The sequence below is a fragment of the Solea senegalensis genome, linkage group LG12 (genome assembly GCF_019176455.1).
Source record: "Solea senegalensis isolate Sse05_10M linkage group LG12, IFAPA_SoseM_1, whole genome shotgun sequence".
NCBI classification, from domain to species: Eukaryota; Metazoa; Chordata; class Actinopteri; order Pleuronectiformes; family Soleidae; genus Solea; species Solea senegalensis.
The window spans coordinates 3,256,255-3,279,322 of record NC_058032.1 but is presented as its reverse complement, the minus strand read 5'-3'; the positions used below and the strand labels follow the sequence as shown (position 1 = coordinate 3,279,322).

At 41.5% G+C, this 23,068-nt stretch overlaps 1 protein-coding gene across 1 annotated transcript; it reads left to right on the top strand.

Moving 5' to 3' along the window:
- The first annotated feature begins 3,079 nt into the window (after nt 1-3,079).
- Nucleotides 3,080-21,762, top strand: gpm6aa (glycoprotein M6Aa). The gene is made up of 7 exons (XM_044040047.1): nt 3,080-3,362; nt 13,834-14,026; nt 14,987-15,143; nt 16,033-16,186; nt 16,827-16,903; nt 18,144-18,209; nt 19,445-21,762. Exons 1-7 carry the CDS (start codon nt 3,326-3,328, stop codon nt 19,595-19,597), a joined length of 837 nt encoding a protein of 278 aa, XP_043895982.1. The 5' UTR covers nt 3,080-3,325; the 3' UTR covers nt 19,598-21,762.
- The last annotated feature ends 1,306 nt before the right edge of the window (nt 21,763-23,068 follow it).

Genomic DNA, 23,068 nt, shown 5'->3' with positions numbered 1-23,068 from the left:
AAATCATTCAATTCAAATTGAATTAAACCAAAGAATAATTCAATTTTAAGCCAACTTTGCGTCATTTATATATAAAGCAAATTCCCTGTATCGATTCAAGCAAACATGGCAAGAAATCTGTTTCTGATTCTGATTCTGAAAAGAAGAAAACACGATGACCCAAAGTCATCAGAGAGTGGATTTTAAAAGCAGTCACAGGCTGCATCCTTTACAACACGGTGTTCTTCATCGAGAAAACCTGCGAGAATTATACTCTCACAATAGAAAGGCCAGCGGCAAACAGGAAGCTACACTGAGGTAAAAATACAACGTAGGACAAAAGAACGAGTGTATTTTGGGTCAAAACCAAGACGGGAAAACGTGGTTCACACTTGAATCCTCTCTGACAAAACAAACATCTTGTAAAGTGATTGAGTTGGTGGTGTTATAAAGAGCATTACAGAGTAAAAATGACCAATGGCAGAAAACAACAGCAGCAGCACAGGGTGAGCTCATGAGGTGGACTCCACGCTACATTTGCATGAGCTGCACTAATGTAATGAGCTAACCATCTGTATGCATGTACGCATAATAAATAAATAAAAATACAGGTGGTTAAGCCACTTAGAACACTGCGCTGCTGAAGGTTAATTCATTAAATGATCAACAATCTGACATTAGGAAAATGAAACATTAATAAAGCATTACATCTTAACATTAATAATTCATTGCATTCATGTTGGAATATTACCATAATTGCCACGAAGGAGATGTGACAGTGGTGCCGTGCCCGAGGACGCTCTACGAATGCAGCAGTATTCAGACATATGTGACAAAGTCATGTTAACCGCTGAGGAGATGACAACTTTCATCATAATAAAGCTACAGATTATGTCTTGAATAACACACTATCAGTCTTCAAACTTCCTGACTCTCTTCCAGGTTTTCTGCAGTATATCAGAGGCTCCATCCCCAAAGGGATCATTACAGTTTCATCCAATCCAATCCATCTGTCTGATCATCCATCCATTCCTCCATCTGTCTGCACTTCAAGTCAAGTCAGACTTCCCTCAGACGGCACATTTTCTTCCCAATGATCTTCCATCCATCTACAGTACATTCACCCCCTCGTGCATCTGAGACGCTAAAGCGTTGACAAATGAATGAATTCCATACGACGCATCTGTCATGCTCCTCTTCAACTCTGCACAGCGAGGACGAACAGGAACATCGATAACAGCCGAACTCTATTTACCCGCCGCTGTACAAACTCCCCAAAAGGAAAGGAAATTAACAGCAATCGATACCACAAAGTTCAAAAGTGCAAGCAATTTAATATTATTGAGCAAAACAATGAGAGGAAACAGCGGTCGCTTAAATCACTCACACGCCGTCCTGCATCCCTGTCGTCTGACTTCATAAAAACGATTAAGCTTTTCCCAAAGTCATCAGAATCCACCGAGATCGTGTCTGACCACAAACGTCAGGTCAGAAGTGGTCGTGTTCTAATTGAGACTGAGATCCCATTCTCAGCATCTGTGCGCCAGCGTAATCACTCAAACGTCCTGTTGTGGTCTTAAAAATAGGGACCACAACAGTGGGTTCGGTGTCCCGAAATTACCCTGTGACGCTTTCCAGTATGGAAAAGTCCTTTAACTGTTCTGCACAACAAGCACCATTGAGCAGCTGCCTCTCATTCTGAACACATGCAGCTGCTCACAGTGTTTTTACCCAGGAAACACAAAAAAAGTATGAACTCCAGTTCTACAACTTCTGCATGAACTTCAACGTACAATTACCACAGTATTGATTTTGAACTCACGTAAAACATTTTATTAAAATCTCTTATTATGGGAGAGAGACTTCTCTTCTCCAGCAAAACACAAAGATTCTCATTGAACTGTGGTGGTGAATACATGTTGTACAGATTATAATAAGCATAATATTAACCCTTTAACACCTAAGCCTCAAAATGTGTTTATTATTTTAATCATAAAGGTGCCAGAAAATGTCCAGTGAGTGAGTGCTTTTGTCCATTTTTCCAGAATATCTTGAAGTATCTGGCAGTTATTTACGATTTACCGCATGTAAAAAATACTACTTTTAACATTTTAAAATGAAGAAAACCAAGATTTTGCGTGTTCAATTTGAAATTTGAACAGATTTAAAGTAACGTTTGTTTGAGTTTTTGACTCAATGTCTAAAAACAGACCAAAAAATGGAAAATGCATTTCCCCAACCGACAAAGACAGTGATTCACCAGCTTCCTGCAAATTGCATGTGGCTGCCTACCTGCAACAGCGCGAGTGAAATTACCACAATGACCACGAGTTGGTTTCGACTTGCAACTCCTCAGCTTTCCGAAAACTGTTGCAATTCTTTCCCGATGGCACAAATGATCACATAATTAAACAGTAATGCAAAGAACGTCTCGTTGTGCTCAGTGTTGAAGGGTTAGGAGTGTGTGTGTGACCTCAGGTCAGAGTATGTGTGAACTTCTTGGGCATTAAAAAAACCCTCAACCCATGCACATTATCATTCATTTTAAATTTTAAATTCACCAAATCACACTTGTACTGTGTGCTTTCACATGATCAGAATCCAATGACACCTCCTCATTGGGTTTTTATAATTGAATCTCTATGACTAACAAGATTAGGAGAATACCATTTTGGAATCAAATGCCCCCCCCTTCTCCTTTTCTTAAGGAAAGATTCAGTTAATGCAGTAGAGATGCTGCTGCTGCTGTGGTGGTGGTGGTGTTGAGGTTGGAGGGGGTTGTCATCAGGCTCAACCATTCAGTCTGAGAGTGAGGGGTGTCTGGAGTGGGTTGGGTGAGGAAGGGTAACACTCTCTTGTGAACACCCCTACCTTACCACGACACAGTCAGACGGTTTAGGTTCACTCGGCGTGTAATCCCGCACTCTTTTCACTATTTTGATCCCACGTCCTTCAAACGTCCGTCTTCCCTGAGCGACGCACCCCTGCCAAGCACAATGCGCTTCCCTGCCAAGCACAGAGACCACCCTCAGTTCCATCCAGCCCCTCTCTGCTCCCCTCCTCCTCCTCTTCCTCCTCCTCCCCATCCTCCTCCTCCTGAGCCAGGGACTAAGGAGGGTTTCAGCACTTGCCACGGCAGCTTGCGATGGACAGCACCACAAAGACTCAGTGATCCCTCACATCGCTCACGAGTGTGACAGAAACCACAGCCGACAAGGGAACCTCAGCGCGATTGAGAGAAAGGACTACCACTTACAAAAAAATTGATATTTAAAATAGGTTTTGAACCTGCAACACAAAACAGGCATTTTCTTCTACTCGTCTCTTGTTAAACAGCAGCAGCAAAATGGAAGAGGACATGGATGAGGGGCAGACCCAGAAAGGTAAGACAGTGTTTCTCTCAAGTCGACGTGAATTGTGTGTTTTGTGTCAACACTGCTGCTGCAGAGACAAATGCACGAATGTCAGCCTCTCCCTTTCTGAATAGGGGAGCAGCTGTTTGTTGGTGATTCCTTTGTCCACAGAGTATCAGCACTCCGCTGTGGAGTGCACGTCTGCATGTGTTGTTTGGGTATAGTCTGAGGGGTGTGCACCGCCTCAGAGGGGTGGGAGGGGGGGCTGAGGTGACGGGGACGAGGCTAGTCTTTGTTTGTATGATAAGGTTTTCATGCCCTGTCACAGCGACTGTGAGAGAGAGACATGAAGAGCGGAGAAGCAAACCGAGGCTTTTGTGTGCCAAAAACCCCGGTCTCTGTGCGACATTTAGCGTAGTGCCAGAGCAAGAGCGGGGCTATCTTTTCATTTGTTTCAAAGACGAGGGGCAGCATTCGTTTTGTGCAAATTGCAATTGCTATTTATGCTTCACCCACAGACGCCCCCCCCCACCCCGCAGCATCACCTTTTCTCTCTGCATGAATGCATTCACTGTACTACTGGGACGCAAGAAAGGGAGATGGTGCATCTTTGTTTTACGCGGGGGACTGCAGCATTTTGAAGCAGATTTACTTCATGTGTCAGGGGTGGCTTCATGCATTCATTTGGTGATTTCTCTTCCCTCCTCTGTCTCTCCCGCCCTGCAGCTCAGCGCTCCTCGCATGCAGACACATACATGAGTTGAAACGGTTGCCATGGCACTGGCCAAGTGTAGTCATTATCTATTCTTTCTTCGCCCCCACTCCTGCTGATGACATTCTCACTGACACAAGAATAGTTCGCCGAGTCCAAGTGTGGGAAGTAAAAGACAAAGGACGAGATTCAGAGTGGAAAAAAAAACGAAGAGAAAGTGGGATTATGAAGCATGATCATCTACATATGTTGTTAATCTTCATCGAGTACACAGGGATTATATTTTGTAAGGGACCGTTAACACTACTGCAAGACTACTACTATCATCATTATTATTATTATTATTAGAAATCTCGTACAGTTTGACAGTAAACTTCAGATTTGAATCCAGTAGCTGTTGGACGCCATTACTAGGTGTGCACTCACACAATCCTCTCCAGCAGAAACCCAACTCTCTTGTCTTTCTTTGCCAATGCCACAAAATTGCTCGCCCAACTGAAAGACGCAGCCATGCAAACTGTGCGTGCATTTCTATATGACACATCCATTCACTGTGCATGTGTGGATAAGTGCAAGTCAAAATTTTTTATCTTTTTCCTTCTAAATATCTTGGAAAACGTGCACACAGAGGGCTTAAAGCAGTGTCGTTTGAGTTACTCGGCATATGCCACATGAAAGATGCATAAGAGGACCAGCAATTCCCTTATTTATTTATTTTTTATTTTTTGCAGGTGACGTAATTGTTTTTCCGTGTTACTTGGACTGGATTACAGGGGGAAAAAAGTCTATGACAAATGTGTATTATTTGCCACACGTCCTGTGTTTATTCTCACAGTTGTTGGTCCCATGCTTGTTTATTTATTTATGTTATGTTAATAGCTAACGTTCAATCTGTTTCTTCCCAACCACGGACGCATGCAGCCTCTCACAAGCCTCTGGCAGGCAATCACGGGCGACACAGTCTCAGTAATAACTGCTCAAATAGTGAGGAAGATTTTTGATTTGTTTTCTTTGGGCGACTCGGTGAAAGGATTCCCTTTGGAACTTTGCCATGATTATGCTTATTAGTCATTTCGACGCGGTGACAATAACAACAACAACAACAATAACAACAACAACACACCGCAGGCTTCACAACGCACAGGCTGAGATCCAGGGTTTACATCTAGACATGGTTGTCTGAACAATACTGAACGATACCACCATCAAATAATTTGGAAAAAGTACATTTTCCAAAACCTTTGTCCAATGAGATCATCGTACAGCATATTCAGGCAATTACTTGATTGATCACGCGTGACACAAGGTAAGACACAAGTGTTGGAAGGAGGACGCAGGGCTCACTTTTATCAAATTACCGACTCGGGAACTGTCAGCGCCGCATAACGGAAGACAACAGATGACTGACGTAATTGTTCTGATGAGGCCTCGCGAACATTGAACGCGCCCCGTCACATCTCTTTCACTGTCACTTGCGTTTCCCGCCTGCCCGTCACAATCAAATCATTTGTTGAAGAGTTCGAGAATGATTGCTCACGCCCAGGAGAAGTCAACTAACTTGCTCTGCTTTAAAGCCACTCGGGTTTAATGTGTTTTTCATTTACTTAAAACCACATTTATGGTTTTAAGTAAATGAAAAACACATGTTTCTGTAGCTGTAAAGATCAAGTAGCCAGTTAAGCATCAGGGGAAAAACTGAAAAAATGTGGTGTAGTCCAGAGAGACAGATGTCTATTTAAGGCCTGTCATGCTCACAAAGCCTTACTGTATATAAAACATAGAAATGCTCAACTGAACAGCCAAAAGAGGTCTACATGAGTCCAGAAGAGGAGATAGAAGACACAAGGACAATCAGAGCTGATCTGTCACAGTCACAAGAAGAAGAATCCACAACTCCAGGAGGAAGAAGATCAGCCCTGAAGTCGTCAGTGCAAGGGTGTGGACGATGAGACACAAAAATCTAATTAAACGTGAGGCAAACCGAGGCTCAACACAAGACTGTAATAAAGATCAAAGCCAGAGAATCACACGTCACTGAAGCAGAGAAGATCGCCAGAAGATGGGGCAAAATTGCAGAAGAAACGTCCGCGTCAGGGTTTCTGGGGCGTGGTTTTGACGAGGTAGCTAACGACAAGTGGGTGGGATGTATTAGTAGTTTTTTTGACAAATTGTAGCCTGCTATTGTGAGATTTTCCAAACCTACAGACATTGGCTTTAAATCACAAACACAGCATGACCGTAACAATTTAAGTGTTTCTTTTTATTGGAGCCTCTAACATCAGCCAGGTGCCATCTTCACGGTCTATCACATTCTTAACAGTTGACGATACAATTCCGTTTTGTTTGATTTCACACGTCCGTGGACATCACCCAAAACAGGCACTTCCAATACAGCAAAGGAAGGTGTCGGTGTCAACGAGTGCACTCGGCATGCTAACGACCTTCTGTCATGTTTTTGTGAAGGTGCAAATCTCTGATGATGAGTCAGACACACCAGGTGGGTCCCGCTCACTTCAGCTGCAAGCCAAATGTGAGCAGCGTGCGCGCAATAACGTGCCAAGGAGGTCGTGATCAACAGGAAGAGAACCGACACCTTTTGGTCGCAGGTTTCCACTAATGTGACCATCTAGGCCTGAAATGACCAGATTTGTGCAGACCATGATGGGTAATGGACTTGAAGAAGAAACTGGTTCTGTTAAATGTCAATGAACGGAAAAAAAAAAATGGAAGGGCCCAACTGGCAGCTATTTTGAGCCAAGAATCTGCTCTGCAAGGCACCAACAGTGCAAGCTGTAAAATATGAGGCAACCAATCGATTTTATTTTATGATTTTTGTTATTTTATGACAACAGAGTAGTAAACTGTCACATGGAATGACAACAGTAGACAGCAGAATCGCTCTTAGCAGCTCATCCAGTTCCAAAAAACATTTCTGCTATAAATGTTAATTGTTCAGGTGTGATGATTTTGGAAGGAGATGAAGCTGAGACTAATAAACTGGTGTGCAAATAACTGCGAATATGTACATATGTTCCCGTCATTCACTTTGGTTGATCATGAGGCTTTGAATAGCATCTAATGCTCATTAGTTGTGTCCAGAAAAAGGCCTAAAAAAAACAGTGAGTTACAGTAACTTTCCCCATCTCTCTTGCCCTCATTGTTCTGAATCCTTATTTGACTTGAGAGTCAGGGGAGTTCCACCAATTGTTCTCCGTTACTGGAGGAACTTCTGAGGACTTTTTTTTATCCCTTCATTGTTCTCGACCGAAAATTACTCACTGGTGAAATGGTATAGATTTTTTAAGACAGCAGGTGTTCGATATCTATGATGAAAAAAAATTCATTCTGCCCTTAGTATCTCAAAAAAGATGGCATGTCAATACTAGCATGGGATTTTGAGGAATGGCTGAAACTTTTGAACCTGAGTTTGGAAAAGCCGCCATGGTCTCAGAGTTTATGACATTTGTCCCACAGTTCCTGGAGTGAACACGGTGCGAACACACGTCACGTTCAGCCCTTTTCCATCCCTCAGTGGAGGAAAAAAAAGAAAAAAGAGAGATATAAAGAGAGGAAATCAGCGGATGATCTTTTGGACCTGGCCTCTAACGTGCTTTTTGCCTGTGCGGAGTATCTCATTCATTATTGTCCCAGTGAATTTGTTGACATACAGTAAGTGGGTCACGGCTCTGAAGTGCCCCCGATGTATTTGCAGATTTTGCGCTGTGGTTGACATGGCAACCATACTGGTTGATTAAACATGCGCAGAGGAGATGGGGGGGAGGGTGAAAAAACCTGCTCGCTTCAGGGGAAGGGGGGGGGCTTCACATTAAATATAGGAAAGCACGGAGACACATGTACGCCCATTACTCTCAGGCAGACGCAGACGCACCATCCCCCCACTGAGATCTCTCTCTCCCGTCTCTTTCTCTCCCTCCCTCGCTCTCTCTCTCTCCAGGACCAAGCTCTCAAACACCCCCCAACACACACACAAAACTCATCTGTTAACAAGGAACTTCGACAGTGTAGTTGCAAAACCTGGGTGTCTGTCTCGTGGTACAAAGTCATTACGGGCCGCACATTAAAAGACGATTATCCCTCCAGCTTTATGCCGTCACCTTTATTTAAATTTGGCTCATTTTCCTCCTTCAAGCGCTGAGACTTCATAATTTCCTCTGCGGCTGTAACTGTGCCCGACGCAAAGCTCCCATGATTGATTTTAATTAGGGACGAACCAACAAAGACGTACAATCGTTGCAGTCCAAAACGATCTTTAAGAAGCAAATAAATGGAATATTTAGTGTGTATTTTGACTCGTAAGCATTATTTAAGTAAATGTAGAATGATATGACTATGCAAAAACCTTTCCTCTTTGTTTATTTACTTGTGTAGAGTACCACACAAAACATTCTGGAGGGTGAGTTTTGAAGCGTTTCTTTTAAAATTTAAGATGGGGAAACATCACAGGACACATCACAGGATCTCAAATTAGATCAATGAAGTCTCTCTCTCTCTAATGAAAGAACAAATCTCCACCATATAGCATCAAATATTTTGTACAGTTAATGGCTTTCCTTACAATAATTACATGCAGATAACTATTAATGATAATAATAAACTTAATTTGTATGGCACCTTTCATGCAAGGATTGCAGATCAAACACAATTTAAAAAGCAAATGCAACAATAAAACACAACACAGGGTGGAATTAAAAAAATACACCTTTTTAAATTAATGAGATCTGAAAGACGAGTGTTTGAAGCTACGGAAAGTCAGCTGACAAGTGACTTTTTGGCTAAAATCCACTGACAAACTAAGGGGAACTAAGGAAACACAATGAGGTTAGAAAAACGTGCTTGAAAAACTCTAATTATGGATATGATGGGATGTAGCTAATTAGTGGCCCTAACAAGGACGGCAAATCTAAAGATAATTAACTCCAAATGTCGGCCGGATGCTAAGAGCCAAGCGTTCCTTGAAGGATGTCGTTTACCTCTAAGCATTATTCAAGGATAACCTCGTCCCTCATGCGTGTGTCGACTGGGTCAGTGAAAGTCTGTTGGTGTGTTCAGAGAGTGTGTGTGTGTGTGTGTGTGTGTGTAGTGTGTGTGTGTGTGTGTGCGTCCCTTTTGCCTGTCGGATATGACACTGACAGATGGAGGAGAAGTAGGAGGCAGGAGGGGCCTTGGGAGGGGGGGTCATCCTTTCTCTTTGTATTAGAGAGACGCCGTCTGTTGATTGGAGCACAATGTTTGGGGTCATGGAGGCTTCTCGTTTTTTAAAAAAACAGAAGAAGCTTTTTTTGTTTGGAGTATATAAAATATTGGTAACACTTTAGATTAGGGAACACATATTCACTGTTAACTAGGTGCTCACTAACATGCACAAACAGCACACCAGCCCATTATTAGTAATTATTAAGTGCGTATTATCACCTTATTCTACATAACCTTATTCTACTCTATTACGACATGAATTAAGATTTTTCCTGATTAAGGTGTTAATATGTGCTTAATAATAAAGTTATATGCATGTTAGTGAGCACCTAGTTAATGGTGAATATGTGTTCCCTAATCTGTAAAGTGTTACCAAAATATTTTAAAAACAAACACCATCTAAAATCTTCTCTCTTTTTGTATAAAAACCTTTTTATACAAATACAAACTTTTATAATTTGGTGCTTTGGGGAAAATAATCAGTAGAAAAAAATTTCTTTTAATTTCAGTTAGTAAAACCTATACTCCATATTGTGTTGTGCTTGACCAGATCAAGTGAAAGCATGTCGTGCACGAGCCTCTCCATCATCGCTCCCACTGGTCCATTCAAATCAGCTTAGCCAAAGTCAATGAAACCAAGTTCCCTCCATGTTTGACATGTCAGTGGGAGACACCGTTGCACTACATCACCTCTGAATGTGAGAGATTCTCCTCATCAAGCCCGGAGATCTTTTATTTACCTTGCAGGTAATGTTAGGGGGGCTAAGCAGAAAAAAACATGAATAATAAATGAAATGTGTCAGGCTGCTGCTGCTCTGTGCCACTTCTAAATTATGGATCAAGCGTCTCGCGGAGCCTCTCTCTGAGTCGCTTTGCACCGCCGTTTGCCATTTTTCACCCTCTCGAACTATAGCAGTCAGTCGAGATCAATGAGGGAGTTGCTGGGAGGAAATGAGAGGAGGCAGCAGCGGAGGCGGCGGCGTGAGCGGAAGTCGTGTTTAAACACAAACTACAGGGATTGTTGCTCAATGCAGCAGAAACACATGGCTTTCAAATCAAATATCTGAGATAACACATGAACCCTTTCCTTGTATTTGTCTTTATTGGTCTGAAAGAGTTTCTTCCTCCACAAAATTAAAAGCAGACAATCAATAAAACATCACTCCTATTCTGCCATCTTATCCTGTGACTTCATCTCCGACTGTTTCCATGGAAACATTCAAATCATGAACAGGAGATTGTCGTATAGCTCACAAACTTTAGCAGCCGAGTCTGTTCACTGGATTTTGTAATTGACAGAATGTCTCGCCCGTTTCCTTTCATCTTCTATTCTTTCTATGACTTGGTGCCGTTACAGGCATCGGGGGTGGGGGCGGGGGGGGTAAGTAAAATAGATTTCAAATCAAGAACTGCGAGATGTCGCCTCCAGCTGGTTTGATCTGTGTGCAGAAAAGTAAATAATGTAGAGGTAGTAAACCTTAATTGAGGACTGGACATTAATTATTCACGCCGCTGCTGCTGCTGCTGCTGCTCAACCCCCCCCCTACATGTCGGACTCATAGAATAAAATAAATACAATCATTCTGCCAAGTATCGCTGATGATAGTTGAGTTTCAACCACGTCTTAAACAGACACCAGAGCGCAAGGTGTGAACGCACACGACCGACGTCTCCGTCACTCCCATCGCTGCCAGTTAACACGCTCGCATCAATAAACCCTGTCACTGCCTGCATCCTGAAACGATAAGGTAACTCAGGATAATGAGTCTGGGGCAAGAGGTGGTGATGGAATCACTCTCCGTCTTTGGTGGGCGCTCAGCCCCGAAAGCACCGGGTGAGAAGGAAGAAGAGCCACAAAAGGAGTCTATAATTGTCAGGGTTATAATTTTACAGACTCTAGAATAATATATATATAATTGTGTGGTGGTTATTGAAAGGTAAACCCCAAAAAAACTAAATCCATATGACACAAGCTCAAGTGTTTTGGATAATCCTATATTTAGAGATATAGTTATATTTGATTTAGAGCAAATGAAGTCCAGGGTTCCTGCTGCTTAAAGCAAGTTCAATTTAAGCCTTTTTAAATGCCACTTGAAAGTGAGTGAAATTTACACTAAACAAAAACAACAAAGCTGCCCAAAACACATGAGTTAGGGACAACTTTGCCCAAATGTTTATTTCAACATAAAACATGTCTTTTCAGTCCAGTGCAAAAGTTAGAATTGTATTGACTACACTGTCCTAATCTGCGTGATGTTAGTGCATGACGTTACCCTTACCTTTAACTTACTTAACTGTACCCCTTATTTTGAGATTTTCCACTTCCTATGTGTCTTCACAAAGAGGGATTTAAGACATTTTAATACTAATCAATGCCTATTAAGACTTATTAAGGATCCTTATCATGATAAATTTGGTGTTTTTATTCCCAAACTGTAGCTTCTACAGTGCACTTGAAAGAGATATTGCATTTTAAAAAGCTTGTATGAGCAGAAAGTGAGATTCCCACATCATATTTTATTATTGTGAAGCAGGTCTACTGTGTTACTCTACACCTCTGCAAAGAGGTTCACACAGAGACTGCTGACAAGCTGTCAGACATCGAGCTACAAAAAGGAAGAGGGGTTATAAAAAAACAACAATACATGGGTAGAATATGTTTTAACACTGACAGAACAAATATCATTACCTGAATTAAGCACTCCCACAACAAGCGAGTGGCTGATCTGGGGGGAGTCATAGCTGCAGGCTGTCAGAGTCACATGATTAGAGGTGTGAATTGGCGCGAAACTGCCTGTGGATCTCCATGGAATGGATATCAGGTGGCTCTGCAAGCACCTGATAGTCTAAAAGGCACCAAAGGTGAGGTGTGCTGTGGTTTATCTCGTCCCAGGCGACGGCCCGGGCTGCTACAAATGATTGTGTGGAGAAACGCCAATGTTTTCTAAAGAGACTTATTTATCCAATTCAAACCACATTGGAGTAAAACGTCAAAGTCTGCACAATTTATCAGCCTATAACCGACCAGAGTAGGTGATAATAACTGGGTTAAAGCGGCACTAGTTACTGGGAAAACACTGCGCTTTGTCAGCAAACCTTTCACGGACAAAAAAAGGTTGAGGGGAGAGCAAAAAGAGGGGCAGACAATGTAGAGACTGACACTGGATTACATCAGCGCAAATCTACGCCAGTCTGGACTACGGTATGAGCTGCAGCGAGCATTTTGAGTGCTCTGCACAGCCCAGCAGGCAGACCAGCTACTTGGTATTCCACTCAGGTTTACATCAGAGTCAATAGCAAAGAGCTGAGAAGGAGGAGGAGGAGGAGGAGGAGGGATGTTTGCTCTGACTCTTGCTTTGTAACTCAGACGAAGACAATGAGATAACCATGAAAGAGACGGAGCTGAAAACAGCTCCTGGAATCTTTCATCTTCTTTATTGCGGACACATGAAACCTGTGTGTGTCACAGAATCGCTTTTTTTGATCAGGAATTGACTTCAGTTAAGATCCATGACTGTGATGTTATTGATCAGGAGGAGTTTTCCTGTTTGGTTTAGTTTTTTTGGGTCTTTTACAGCAATAGAAATCCAGAAGAAGACAAAAAAAAACGTATCTGTGGGGTTAATATACTGCAATGCACTGCAAGACCCCATAAAGACTGGTTATGTTCTGTGCTTGCACATGAAATAAATCCCACTTCAGTAGCAGTTACTGTGAGAAATGACTGACTCTCTCACCCACAAGACGGAGAGACTCATAAATCCATGCACCGGTATTTACAGACCGAGCTTCTCTGTGAGCAATCTGTGCGACAGCAGACTGAAGTTAAAACTCATCAGTCATTCGTCACCTTTGAGGGCCTCCGGGCTAATGATGCGAGGCAAAGAAGAATAGGGTTAAAGGTCAGCGATCACGACGTGGCGTTTTTAAGACTCTGAATAAAATGCCAACATCCTGTGTAGAGACAAAACAAACATGGCAGTGTAACCAAGAGAGATAGCAGATATAAAACAGAGGTGGCCATTAACGCTGTAACACCGAGCACATCGCAGGCGACACGTTTGCATTACTGTAATTACGAGACAGTTTGTGCTATCGCAAAACAGTTTCTGAAAGCTGAGAAGTTGCACATCAAAGCCAACGTGTTGTGGCCATTACGGTAGTTTCACTCGCGCTGTTGCAAGACGCGGGAAGAATCGGGGTCTTTGTCACCACAGAGGAGAGATTTGGAGAAACATAGTACAGTACATGGTTTCCATTTTTTTGGCCTGTTTTTGGACACTGAGACAAAGACTCAAACAAATGTTATATTAAATATGTGCTTTACTGTTCAAATTTCAAATCTTGTTTTTCTTCAGTTTAAAATGTTTTAACGTTCAGTAAATTGTAAATATTATGCCAGATATTGAAACCACGTCTCCTACGCAACCTTGTGCTCGGACCCTAATGAGATTTTTTGTCTAAATATTGGGACATTTCCAAAAAAGTAAATGGCACCATTTACTTGAAAAATGAAGTATTATGTCTTTGCTGACTTATTGTTGCATTTTCTGTTATCATTTTGTGTGTGTTTAGGATGCCTTGAATGCTGCATCAAATGCCTGGGTGGGATTCCGTACCCGTCCCTCATAGCCACCATCTTATTGTACGCGGGCGTGGCTCTGTTCTGCGGCTGCGGACACGAGGCTCTGTCTGGCACCGTCACCATTCTGCAGAACTACTTCGAGGTGGTACGGAGCCCTGTGGAGGCGCTGGACGTGTTCACCATGTAAGTAGTGATGTACAAATGAAGTATTGATTAGCTGTGGAAAAAAAAGACATCAACCCTTTAGGAAAAGGCTATAAAGTCTTTGTTTTCCACACTGCACAAAATCACCGCATAACTTTGATTATTGTTTAAGAACAAGATGCGATTTTGAGGCAAAATTAGCCCACGACACGTTGCATTTCCGTGATTATGTGACGGTTTCTGAAGGCTGAGAAGTTGCACGTCCAAGCCAAAGTGTGGTTATTACGGTAATTTCCCTCCCGCTGTTGTGGGAAGCCGGCGAATCTGTGTCTTTGGCCTGTTTTTGGACATCAAGACAAAAACTCAACTGTTCAAATTTCAAATTTAACACGCAAAATCTGGTGTTCATGCACAACGACAGCGTTTATTTTAAATAAAACCTTTGTTTTTCTTCAGTTTAAATTTTAACACGCAGTAAGTTGCAAATAACTGCTAGATACTGAAAGTGATACTGGAAAAAAAATTACTCATAGGACATTTTCTGGTTAAAATAAACAAAAAACGGGTTAAATCCCTCTTTCATGTTCGATGTGGTTTCCTCCTGAAGCCAATCAGCAAGTAAAAGTACACGGAATGGCCACCAGAGGGTGCAAAAAACAAGTGCATTTGGGAAAATCACTCTTCCTTCTCACTTGATTTAACAGTACATATATATCTTACATACTTAGATATATCAGTAAGTCAATCACTATAAGGGGTGGGTCAAAATTTGGTGATATATGATCTTCCTTCCTCGTGTAATACAGTAATCAATATACGCCAGGGTGATTATTGATCACTCTGAAGTTTACAGCGGGATAATGACGGAGGAAGCACATAGACTTCATGAACTTTGTTCTCTGTCTTGAGAATAAATAGACGTTTAATCTCCTGCAGTTGAACAGAAATCGTCATTGTCTTGCCTGCAATTTTTGAACGACTTTTTAATTCATCTTCTAGGATTGACATCATCAAATACGTGATCTACGGCATCGCGTCGGCCTTCTTTGTCTACGGCATCCTGCTGATGGTGGAGGGCTTCTTCACCAGTGGAGCCATCAAAGACCTGTACGGAGACTTCAAGATCACCACCTGCGGACGCTGCGTCAGCGCTTGGGTATGACTAATACTTTAGCACATGTCAAATTTAGCCGAGATTTACGACGAGTTGTACCCAGTATACAGTGTTTACTAGCACTCAATCAAACAGTCTAAACGTCAGGTGATTTCCCCTGAAAAATGTTGAGTGGGTGAGAATTTCCTTTGTGGGAGCATTAGAGGATATGATTTTGCTTATTGTGTCAAGTTTAAAGATCAGACCAATAAGACACAAGCGAGTCTGTGTCCTAAAAAGATGTTTGTCAAGACTGTGCTCTATATTTTTATTATTATTATTGTTAAAAACCATCAACCATCATATAAAGCCATAATTTGATGACCCTTTCAACAAGAATTAAAGAAAAAAAAACAGAGACCAGCCCCATATGGAGCCGATCACAGAGCTGGAAGCAATCCTAACAAGATTATCGCGGGAATATAATTGCTCAACCAATCTGAAGCTCCACATGGGGGCATGGGGAAATAAGCCATGCTATGGTATTTGTGATGAATGATTTCATTAAGTTAGCGAGGATAAGCGTGTGCTCATGGACATAATCAAATCCAAAGAAAGGACAAGGAGGCAGAAAAGGGTTAAGTATGCCATGTAGTAGACTATAATGCCCCGGTAGGACCTGGTCTTTAAGTGTGTCTTGAAGAGATACCTTAAAATTTTTTAATTCTTAATATTTTTAACAAGCCACATGGTGGGGCTACCACTGTTGCCCTGCAGCATGGAGTACTCCAGTTTCCTCCTACAGACCAAAAACAGCGCTCTAAATTGCCCACCTATGCCAACTGGAATTGGCTCCAGTGACCTGCCACCTTCATGTGGAGGATAAATTGGTAGACAATGACTGAATGAATGAATGAATATTTATATAAGATGATGCGTTATTCTCTCTTAGTTCATCATGCTGACATACATCTTCATGCTGGCTTGGCTCGGAGTGACTGCGTTCACCTCCCTCCCAGTCTTCATATACTTCAACATCTGGAACCTGTGCCAAAACGCCACCATGATGGAGGGGGCCACGCTCTGCCTGGACCCGCGCCAGTACGGTAAGGATGGATGTGCCCTGACTCCCTGCTGTATGTCTTCCCTCTAGTTTAGCTCTCACTTCTCACTAATCTCTTCATGACACCCACGATTAACAGCCCCTCCAATCTGTGTTAGTATAAATGCTGCTTTTTTGCAGTTGTTCCTTCCAAACATTTACATTTATCCAAGTGTGTTTCTGATAAAAAACACATTTTCCTATTGCTCTGAAACAATTTAATTAACTACGATACATTTCACACTTCACTGGTTTTAATTCCATGCACACAAATATATAATAATGATGTATTATACGGGATGAAAGGATTGACGCTCTCCATTTTTCTCCTCAAAATATTGTCCTGTAAACTTCAAATCACATTAAAAAACAGCATCACATTAAACTTGTCCATATAAGTCCGTCACATTACGGGCTCCTGCGAGTGGCTCATTATCTTTAATTAGTGCCAACTCTTCCAGTCCATTAGCCACTGGCAGAAATTAATACTGCCTCAACAAATGTCAACAACTATTGTGTGCCGTTTCCCTCAATTTGTTCCGACGGTGCATACAGTACGAACCTCTAAAGTCCTTTTTTTGTCTGCATTTTAATGCCTACATGAGTATTTATACACGGTTCAATGTTGACCTTATTGTTTCCAGGCATTATACCACTCGCTGAGGCCAAAACAGTGTGTGCTGGATCAGCAAAGTTCTACAAGATGTGTGAATCTAATGAGGTAAGCTCCTCTGAGATTATAAAAAAAAATGTGATTTTATCTTTCTTTTTTTTTCCCTAAGTACCATGAATTCATTTTAGAGGCAAGAAAACCATTATGATGACAGTACAGTGTGACATGGAACGTTGTTACACACAGCAACAACGTCAGTTTCATCAGATATTCATTCATCAAATAAAATCTACAACCACTGCAAAAAAGACAGGAAAAAACGCTGACAGTGAAAATGCACTGCATGCATCATTCAAAAGGAATATAGATCCACTTTTTAAACGGTCCATTGTCTAAGAATTAGTGACATCTAATAAAGGATGTCTCTTTCCCCAAGCACAGCAGGGAACTATCATGGCCTACAGTCAGATTATTCACTTATACAAACATACTTATGGATAACTTATTCTACTTTTACTTTTTAGAGAACTTGGCTTGTGACCGAAGGGTTGCCAGCTGCCGGTCGCACGCCAGGTCAAGGGCTAATTGTTAATTGGACACTCTAAATCAGGGGTCTCCAACCCATTTTCAGCTACTTTGACAAAACAAAAATGGCCGAGAGCTACTAGAATTTATTCTCAAAGCTTATTTCAACCCAAACAAACCGAAGAAGCTTCATTTATAAAATGATTATGTGCACAACTCACATTTTTCCAATAAACACAACAAAAATCGTAATCTAATTCACCTCCATGTGCATTTTCTATGTCTGTATGCATTTCCTTCCTGTATATCTCACACACTACAGAATTTAAATATTAATGCTGTCAAAAAACAGAACAATTCATTCACAAATACACCGACATTTTGTCTTATTCATTTAACATTTAAGCATTTAGCAGACACTTTTATCCAAAGCGACTTACAAGAGAGGAGTAAGTGACATAGAAGAAGTCTTGGAAAGAACAGTGGACTGATGGAGGGTGAGAGTGCCGAGGTGGATGCAAGTGCAGAAGGAGATGGGTATAGAGGGTATGGTTAGGGTACTAGTACTAGTGCAGAAGATGCTCTTGGAAGAGAACATCCAGTGTACTCATTGTGCCAGGCCCAAGCCAGAATAAGGATCAGGAAGGATGTCCGTCGTAAAAAAATCTCCGCTAAATCAAAATGTGCGGACAATCCGCCGACATCACCACAGACACACGCACACGATAAAGGCTCAGAATGTTTACAAATGCATTTCCATGACGGGGGTTTGGTGGACAGGTAATAAAAAGAGTAACACGTGCTGTGCTTTGTTCTTCTGCAGCTTGACATGACATTCCACCTGTTCATCTGTGCCCTCGCTGGGGCAGGAGCTGCCGTCATCGCTATGGTAAGACACCAGTAAACGTCTCTAAAAATCACAGCACTAAAGGGAGAAGGAGGAAATAGTCAATTTTCTTCAGTAACCAACGCCTGTATCTCAAGGACTGATTTCACTTTTGTGTGAGCAGATATTCTCTGCAGTGTGTTTGAGAAGACGGCAACAGAGGGAGGTTATTTTGTCGCTGGGAAGATGGATGTGTTTTTGCTGCTTCCGTACTTTGCCCGTGAGAGAATAGCTGCAGATAGGATGGAAGGCATTTTGGCGCAGTGAAAAAAGACAGGGTTTGTCTCCCTCCCTCTTTTCAGAGGCGCCAGACATGTCAATGAGTTGTCATGGAAACAGGGAGAAGAAAGGTTCAGAAATTGTTGCAAACATCACTCTGTAATTTGCGAGGAGCCATTTTCTGGGGAAAATAGACGGCAGTTTCTATGTTTGCGGATGATGGTGCAAATTGTCGCGGGACATTTTTCAGCTAATGGTGGAGAAAATGTTACACAATAGATGCTCTGTGACATCTGAGCAGACCATAAAACCATCAGACAGAAACAGAGTTAAACAGAAGATCATGCAGGAGATGCATCAACCTGCCCCCCAAAGAATTTAATCCAAATAATACTAAATGTTAATCTGTGAGTATTTCGGTCATTTCATTTGAAAAACAGAAGCTGTGTAAACACAATACATTCATTATAAGATTGTGTAGTAAAAAAGAGTCTGGGTGCACATTTAGCCACATGCTGCCCCCTACTGGACAACTGGAGACATAGTACATTAAGTTAAGTGTTAAATTTTCATCAGAAAAATTAATAAAGATGAGAAATATATCAAATCTGCATAAACTATATTATTATATTCTAGGGCTGGGGGGGAATTTGAAAGAAAGGAAAATTGGAAAGAAAGAAGAGATTAAAGTCAGAATTCTGAGATTAAAATTACAATGCTGAGATAAGAGAAAAAGTCAGAATTCTGAGATTGAAGAAAAAGTAAGAATGCTGAGATTAAAGTAAAAAAAATCCAACTTTGGTCTGAGCATTCTAAAACAAAAGTCAGAATTCTGACTTTAATGTCAGAATTCATGCCATTTTGCACGTTTTTTGCACATTTTTGTTTTAACAGATAATGAAGCTGAGAGAGTGACTTTTTGAAAAACACTAAACTAAAACGTACAAATATTTAGCGTTGACGTTGAATTCATTGAGAGCATGTTAGAAATGAGCTTTTGTTTGTCACGCTCCGCACAGATCCACTACCTGATGGTGCTGTCGGCTAACTGGGCCTACGTGAAGGACGCCTGTCGGATGCAGAAGTACGAGGACATCAAGTCCAAGGAGGAGCAGGAACTTCACGACATCCACTCCACCCGCTCCAAGGAGCGTCTCAACGCCTACACATAAAAGACCAGCGTGAGGCCTAGCCCTGCCACTCCGGCCTCTCTCTCTGTCTCTCTCTTCCTCTCTCTCTCTCTCTCTCTCTCTCTACCCTTTCCTCTGGGCGGATGGCGCCTAGGGCCCTCACCACCACTGATGTCACTGGTGCGTCATATGACAATGTGGTCTGGGGAGGGGTCACTCAAAACCTCCCCAGTCACAATCAGCATTTCAGACAAAAAAAGCCCCTTTACCTCTCTCACGGATGGTGTTACAGTTATCGTTACAGCAGTTATTATATTATCATTGAAGACCAGTTTGCTTAGTGCTAGTAGTGACAAAAATAAATAGTACAGTTTTAGTGTAGTTAGTAGAATCAGAAGTAGCAGTAGTATATCCTTTTTTTTTCTACTCTGAATCATTTGCATAAATATTTGTTTTTCTTTAAAGATTTATTATTATAAGATGCTTAAGTGTCATTTTGCTCTAATTGCATTATTTATTTATTTTTTTCGCTGATTTCCGAGGGGGGTCAACAGGGGCTTTTAAAAAAAAAAAGGGTTTTCAAGCACATTTTCCTCATGTCACGTGTGCACGTGTGTGAGTGTGTGTGTGTGTGTGTGTGCGTGTGCGTGCGTGTGTGGAGACTTCATCATCCTCAAGAAACTATGTACTGTATGTGAACGGGTGGTTATTTTTCAAATACTATTTTAAATCTCACGGTATAGGAAGCAGCGACGTCAGCCTCTGTCATACCAGTATTTCCAGGGATTAGAGCCACTCTCACGTGACAGTAATTCAATTAATAACCTGCTTCTTTTCTATTTGAACTTCTACAGTAGCAAGACAACAAAATACCAAATCCTTAGAGTGAGACAAATATTCGCTAGATGTGCCAAGCCTGTTAAACAGGGAACAATGACTGTGGATGGGTGTCAAAGATGGGATACGTTGATTAAATATAAATTATTTTTCTGATAATCCTGCCATTTAGATGTATTTTAGGACTGCGAATGATCCCATTGTCTTTGAGTCATGAGCAACAGAAGCACACACACGAACACGCTTTCATAACCACTTTTTTTAATTTCTTAAAAGAGGAACTTTATAAGCACTAAACTCCTGTCTGTTGCAGAACACTGCACTGTAAATACCAATATATCAAAGCTCGCCTACTATATGTTACTGACATTTAAGGACAATTCAGGGGAGAAGAAGAAAAAGAAACCGCTGTAGGTCCGGTCCGGTTTGCAGTTTATCCGCCTTTTAAACAGAAAAGAAAACCCTGACAGTAAAATGTTGTTGATGTGATGGCACTCCTCCTCCTCCTCTTCCTCTTCCTCTTCCTCCTCCTCTTCCTCCTCCCTCCTCCCCTCGGTGGATTTATCAGATGTAAGAAAAGTGTGTGTCGCAGTGATTTTGTTCATGACAGTAACTGTAATTGCTTGCACATCTCAGCGCCATGCGACAAACTGCAGGAGGTGGCCTCGTCCGATCGTTCGCCTGGCAAAGTTTGTTTTGTCAGTGTTTCTTAAAGCTAGTTTCATGCACTTATTTGACCATTTCTGTGCTCTCTCTCTCTCTCACTCACTGTCTCTCTGTCTCTCCCTCTCTCTCTCTAGATGTAAGCGCATTGGTGTTCAACTCAAAGTTGGATTACTGTACCGTTAGTAAAGACTGTGAATTTAGATGTTTTTCGTGGCATGGACATGCATAAGTATAGTCTTATCGACTCAAAGGTTACTTTATTTTCCAAGTCTTCTTCTCTTTTTTTTTTTGACAATTATGACTGTCTTGCTGGATCAAACCCTTTGTTTATATATGTGCAGTACTAACCGCCCCCCCCCATGCTTACGGCATTATGCTACTGATATTAGAGACTGTAGTTTTTCAGTTGTGTCCGTTTAGTTTGTGATGAGCTCTCGACCATGTCTTAAAACTAATACCAACATTGCTTAATCTGTAATGATCTGTAAGAAACAAAAACAAAAAAAGCTTAAAAAAAAAAACGCTCTCAGCTTTTTCCTTGCATTAGTCTTTTGTACTATCACGATGAATGCTTATAGTAGCAGGCTTTGAATTTAATCTGTTTTGTACATTCATGTGCCAACAGCTTGAGGTGGCTTATTTGACCTGTATGATCAAATTTGCTTGCATAAATAAAACTCACTTGTGTACTTGTTAAAGAAGAACTGATGTCACTTGTGTCCTTTTTTTTTTTTGCTATCAATTTCCCCCCCCGATGCTATGGCAACTGTATGAGCTAATTGGATTAGACCAGGGTTGTCAAAGTACGGCCCACGGACCAGAACCGGCCACGTTATGATTAGAATTAGGGCTGCACAATAAATCGTAATCTCATTTCTAAATAACAACGATTCTTCTGCATTTTATTCCATGAACTGCATCGCAGGAGTTTCTCACCCTGAACACAGTCTTGTCGCCGCCTTCTCTCTCGCTCTCCAACACACGAATCGCCTTTTTACGTCACGTGATTCTGTGGAGGCAGAAGCTATGTCTGCAGTTGAGAGCTGTGGTGGCGAGTGAGTGCGGCACAGAACATTGGAGAAAGTGTGCTGTGTGCTAAGGAGGAGAAATAAATACAGTTGTATTACTTGAGACCACTTCTATGTGAGATACCCTCTGGTCTTGGTATTGTCTTGGTCTCAGTTTAAGTCTGGTGTATTTAACGACAGCACTGCTGATCTTTTACGTTGTAATACACATGCGTGATTAATGTGGTAAAAAAAGCATAATTGTATTGTAAATTTCAGGTTGTTCATAATATGTTTTGTATGATAAAGGAAAAACAAATCGTGAGTTATTGTTGTTTATAGGTGATTATGCTATTATTTTACTGGTGCAGCCCCTGGATTAGACAGTAAAAAGTTACATTAGGGAAGGTAATGTTTATAAGTAACTACTATAACCACTAGGTGTCTCCCTTACTCCTCTTCCCATATTGATGTGTACAGAACATGCACAACAGAATACTCAATATTCAGTACAAAACACATTATTCAGGTTAAACCTTAAAATGTTTTATAACATGTCCTAATGTCTTGAATTCCAGTGCAGAATTGTAAGAGCTTAATCTTATTTTTCCTCATTTATTTTCCATGGAGGTGATTTGTTTTTGTGACACAAACAAAGACTGAATATTTTCTTTCTTTTCTTTTTTAGAAGTTAAAGGATCATTTCAAATGCAGGCCGACTTGAAAGTCTGCAAAGTCAAAAAATCAATTTCTGTCAAAAATGTAGATGACGCCGAATAACGTCTCCCGCTCTGGCGTCAGGGTTGGGGTTATGTGAGGTTATGAACGTATTAAACCACGAGAGTAATTTCTTGTTCTGTGACCAAGCCAAAACCAACGTCTGCAGAAAAATATGAAAGCGCTTCACTTTTCACTTGAAGACCTGTCATCAGTGTGCAGGTTGGGTTTGCCCCCCCCCCGCCCTTCCCCAAGCCACCGCTCTGTCCAGGCAGGTAATAAATCA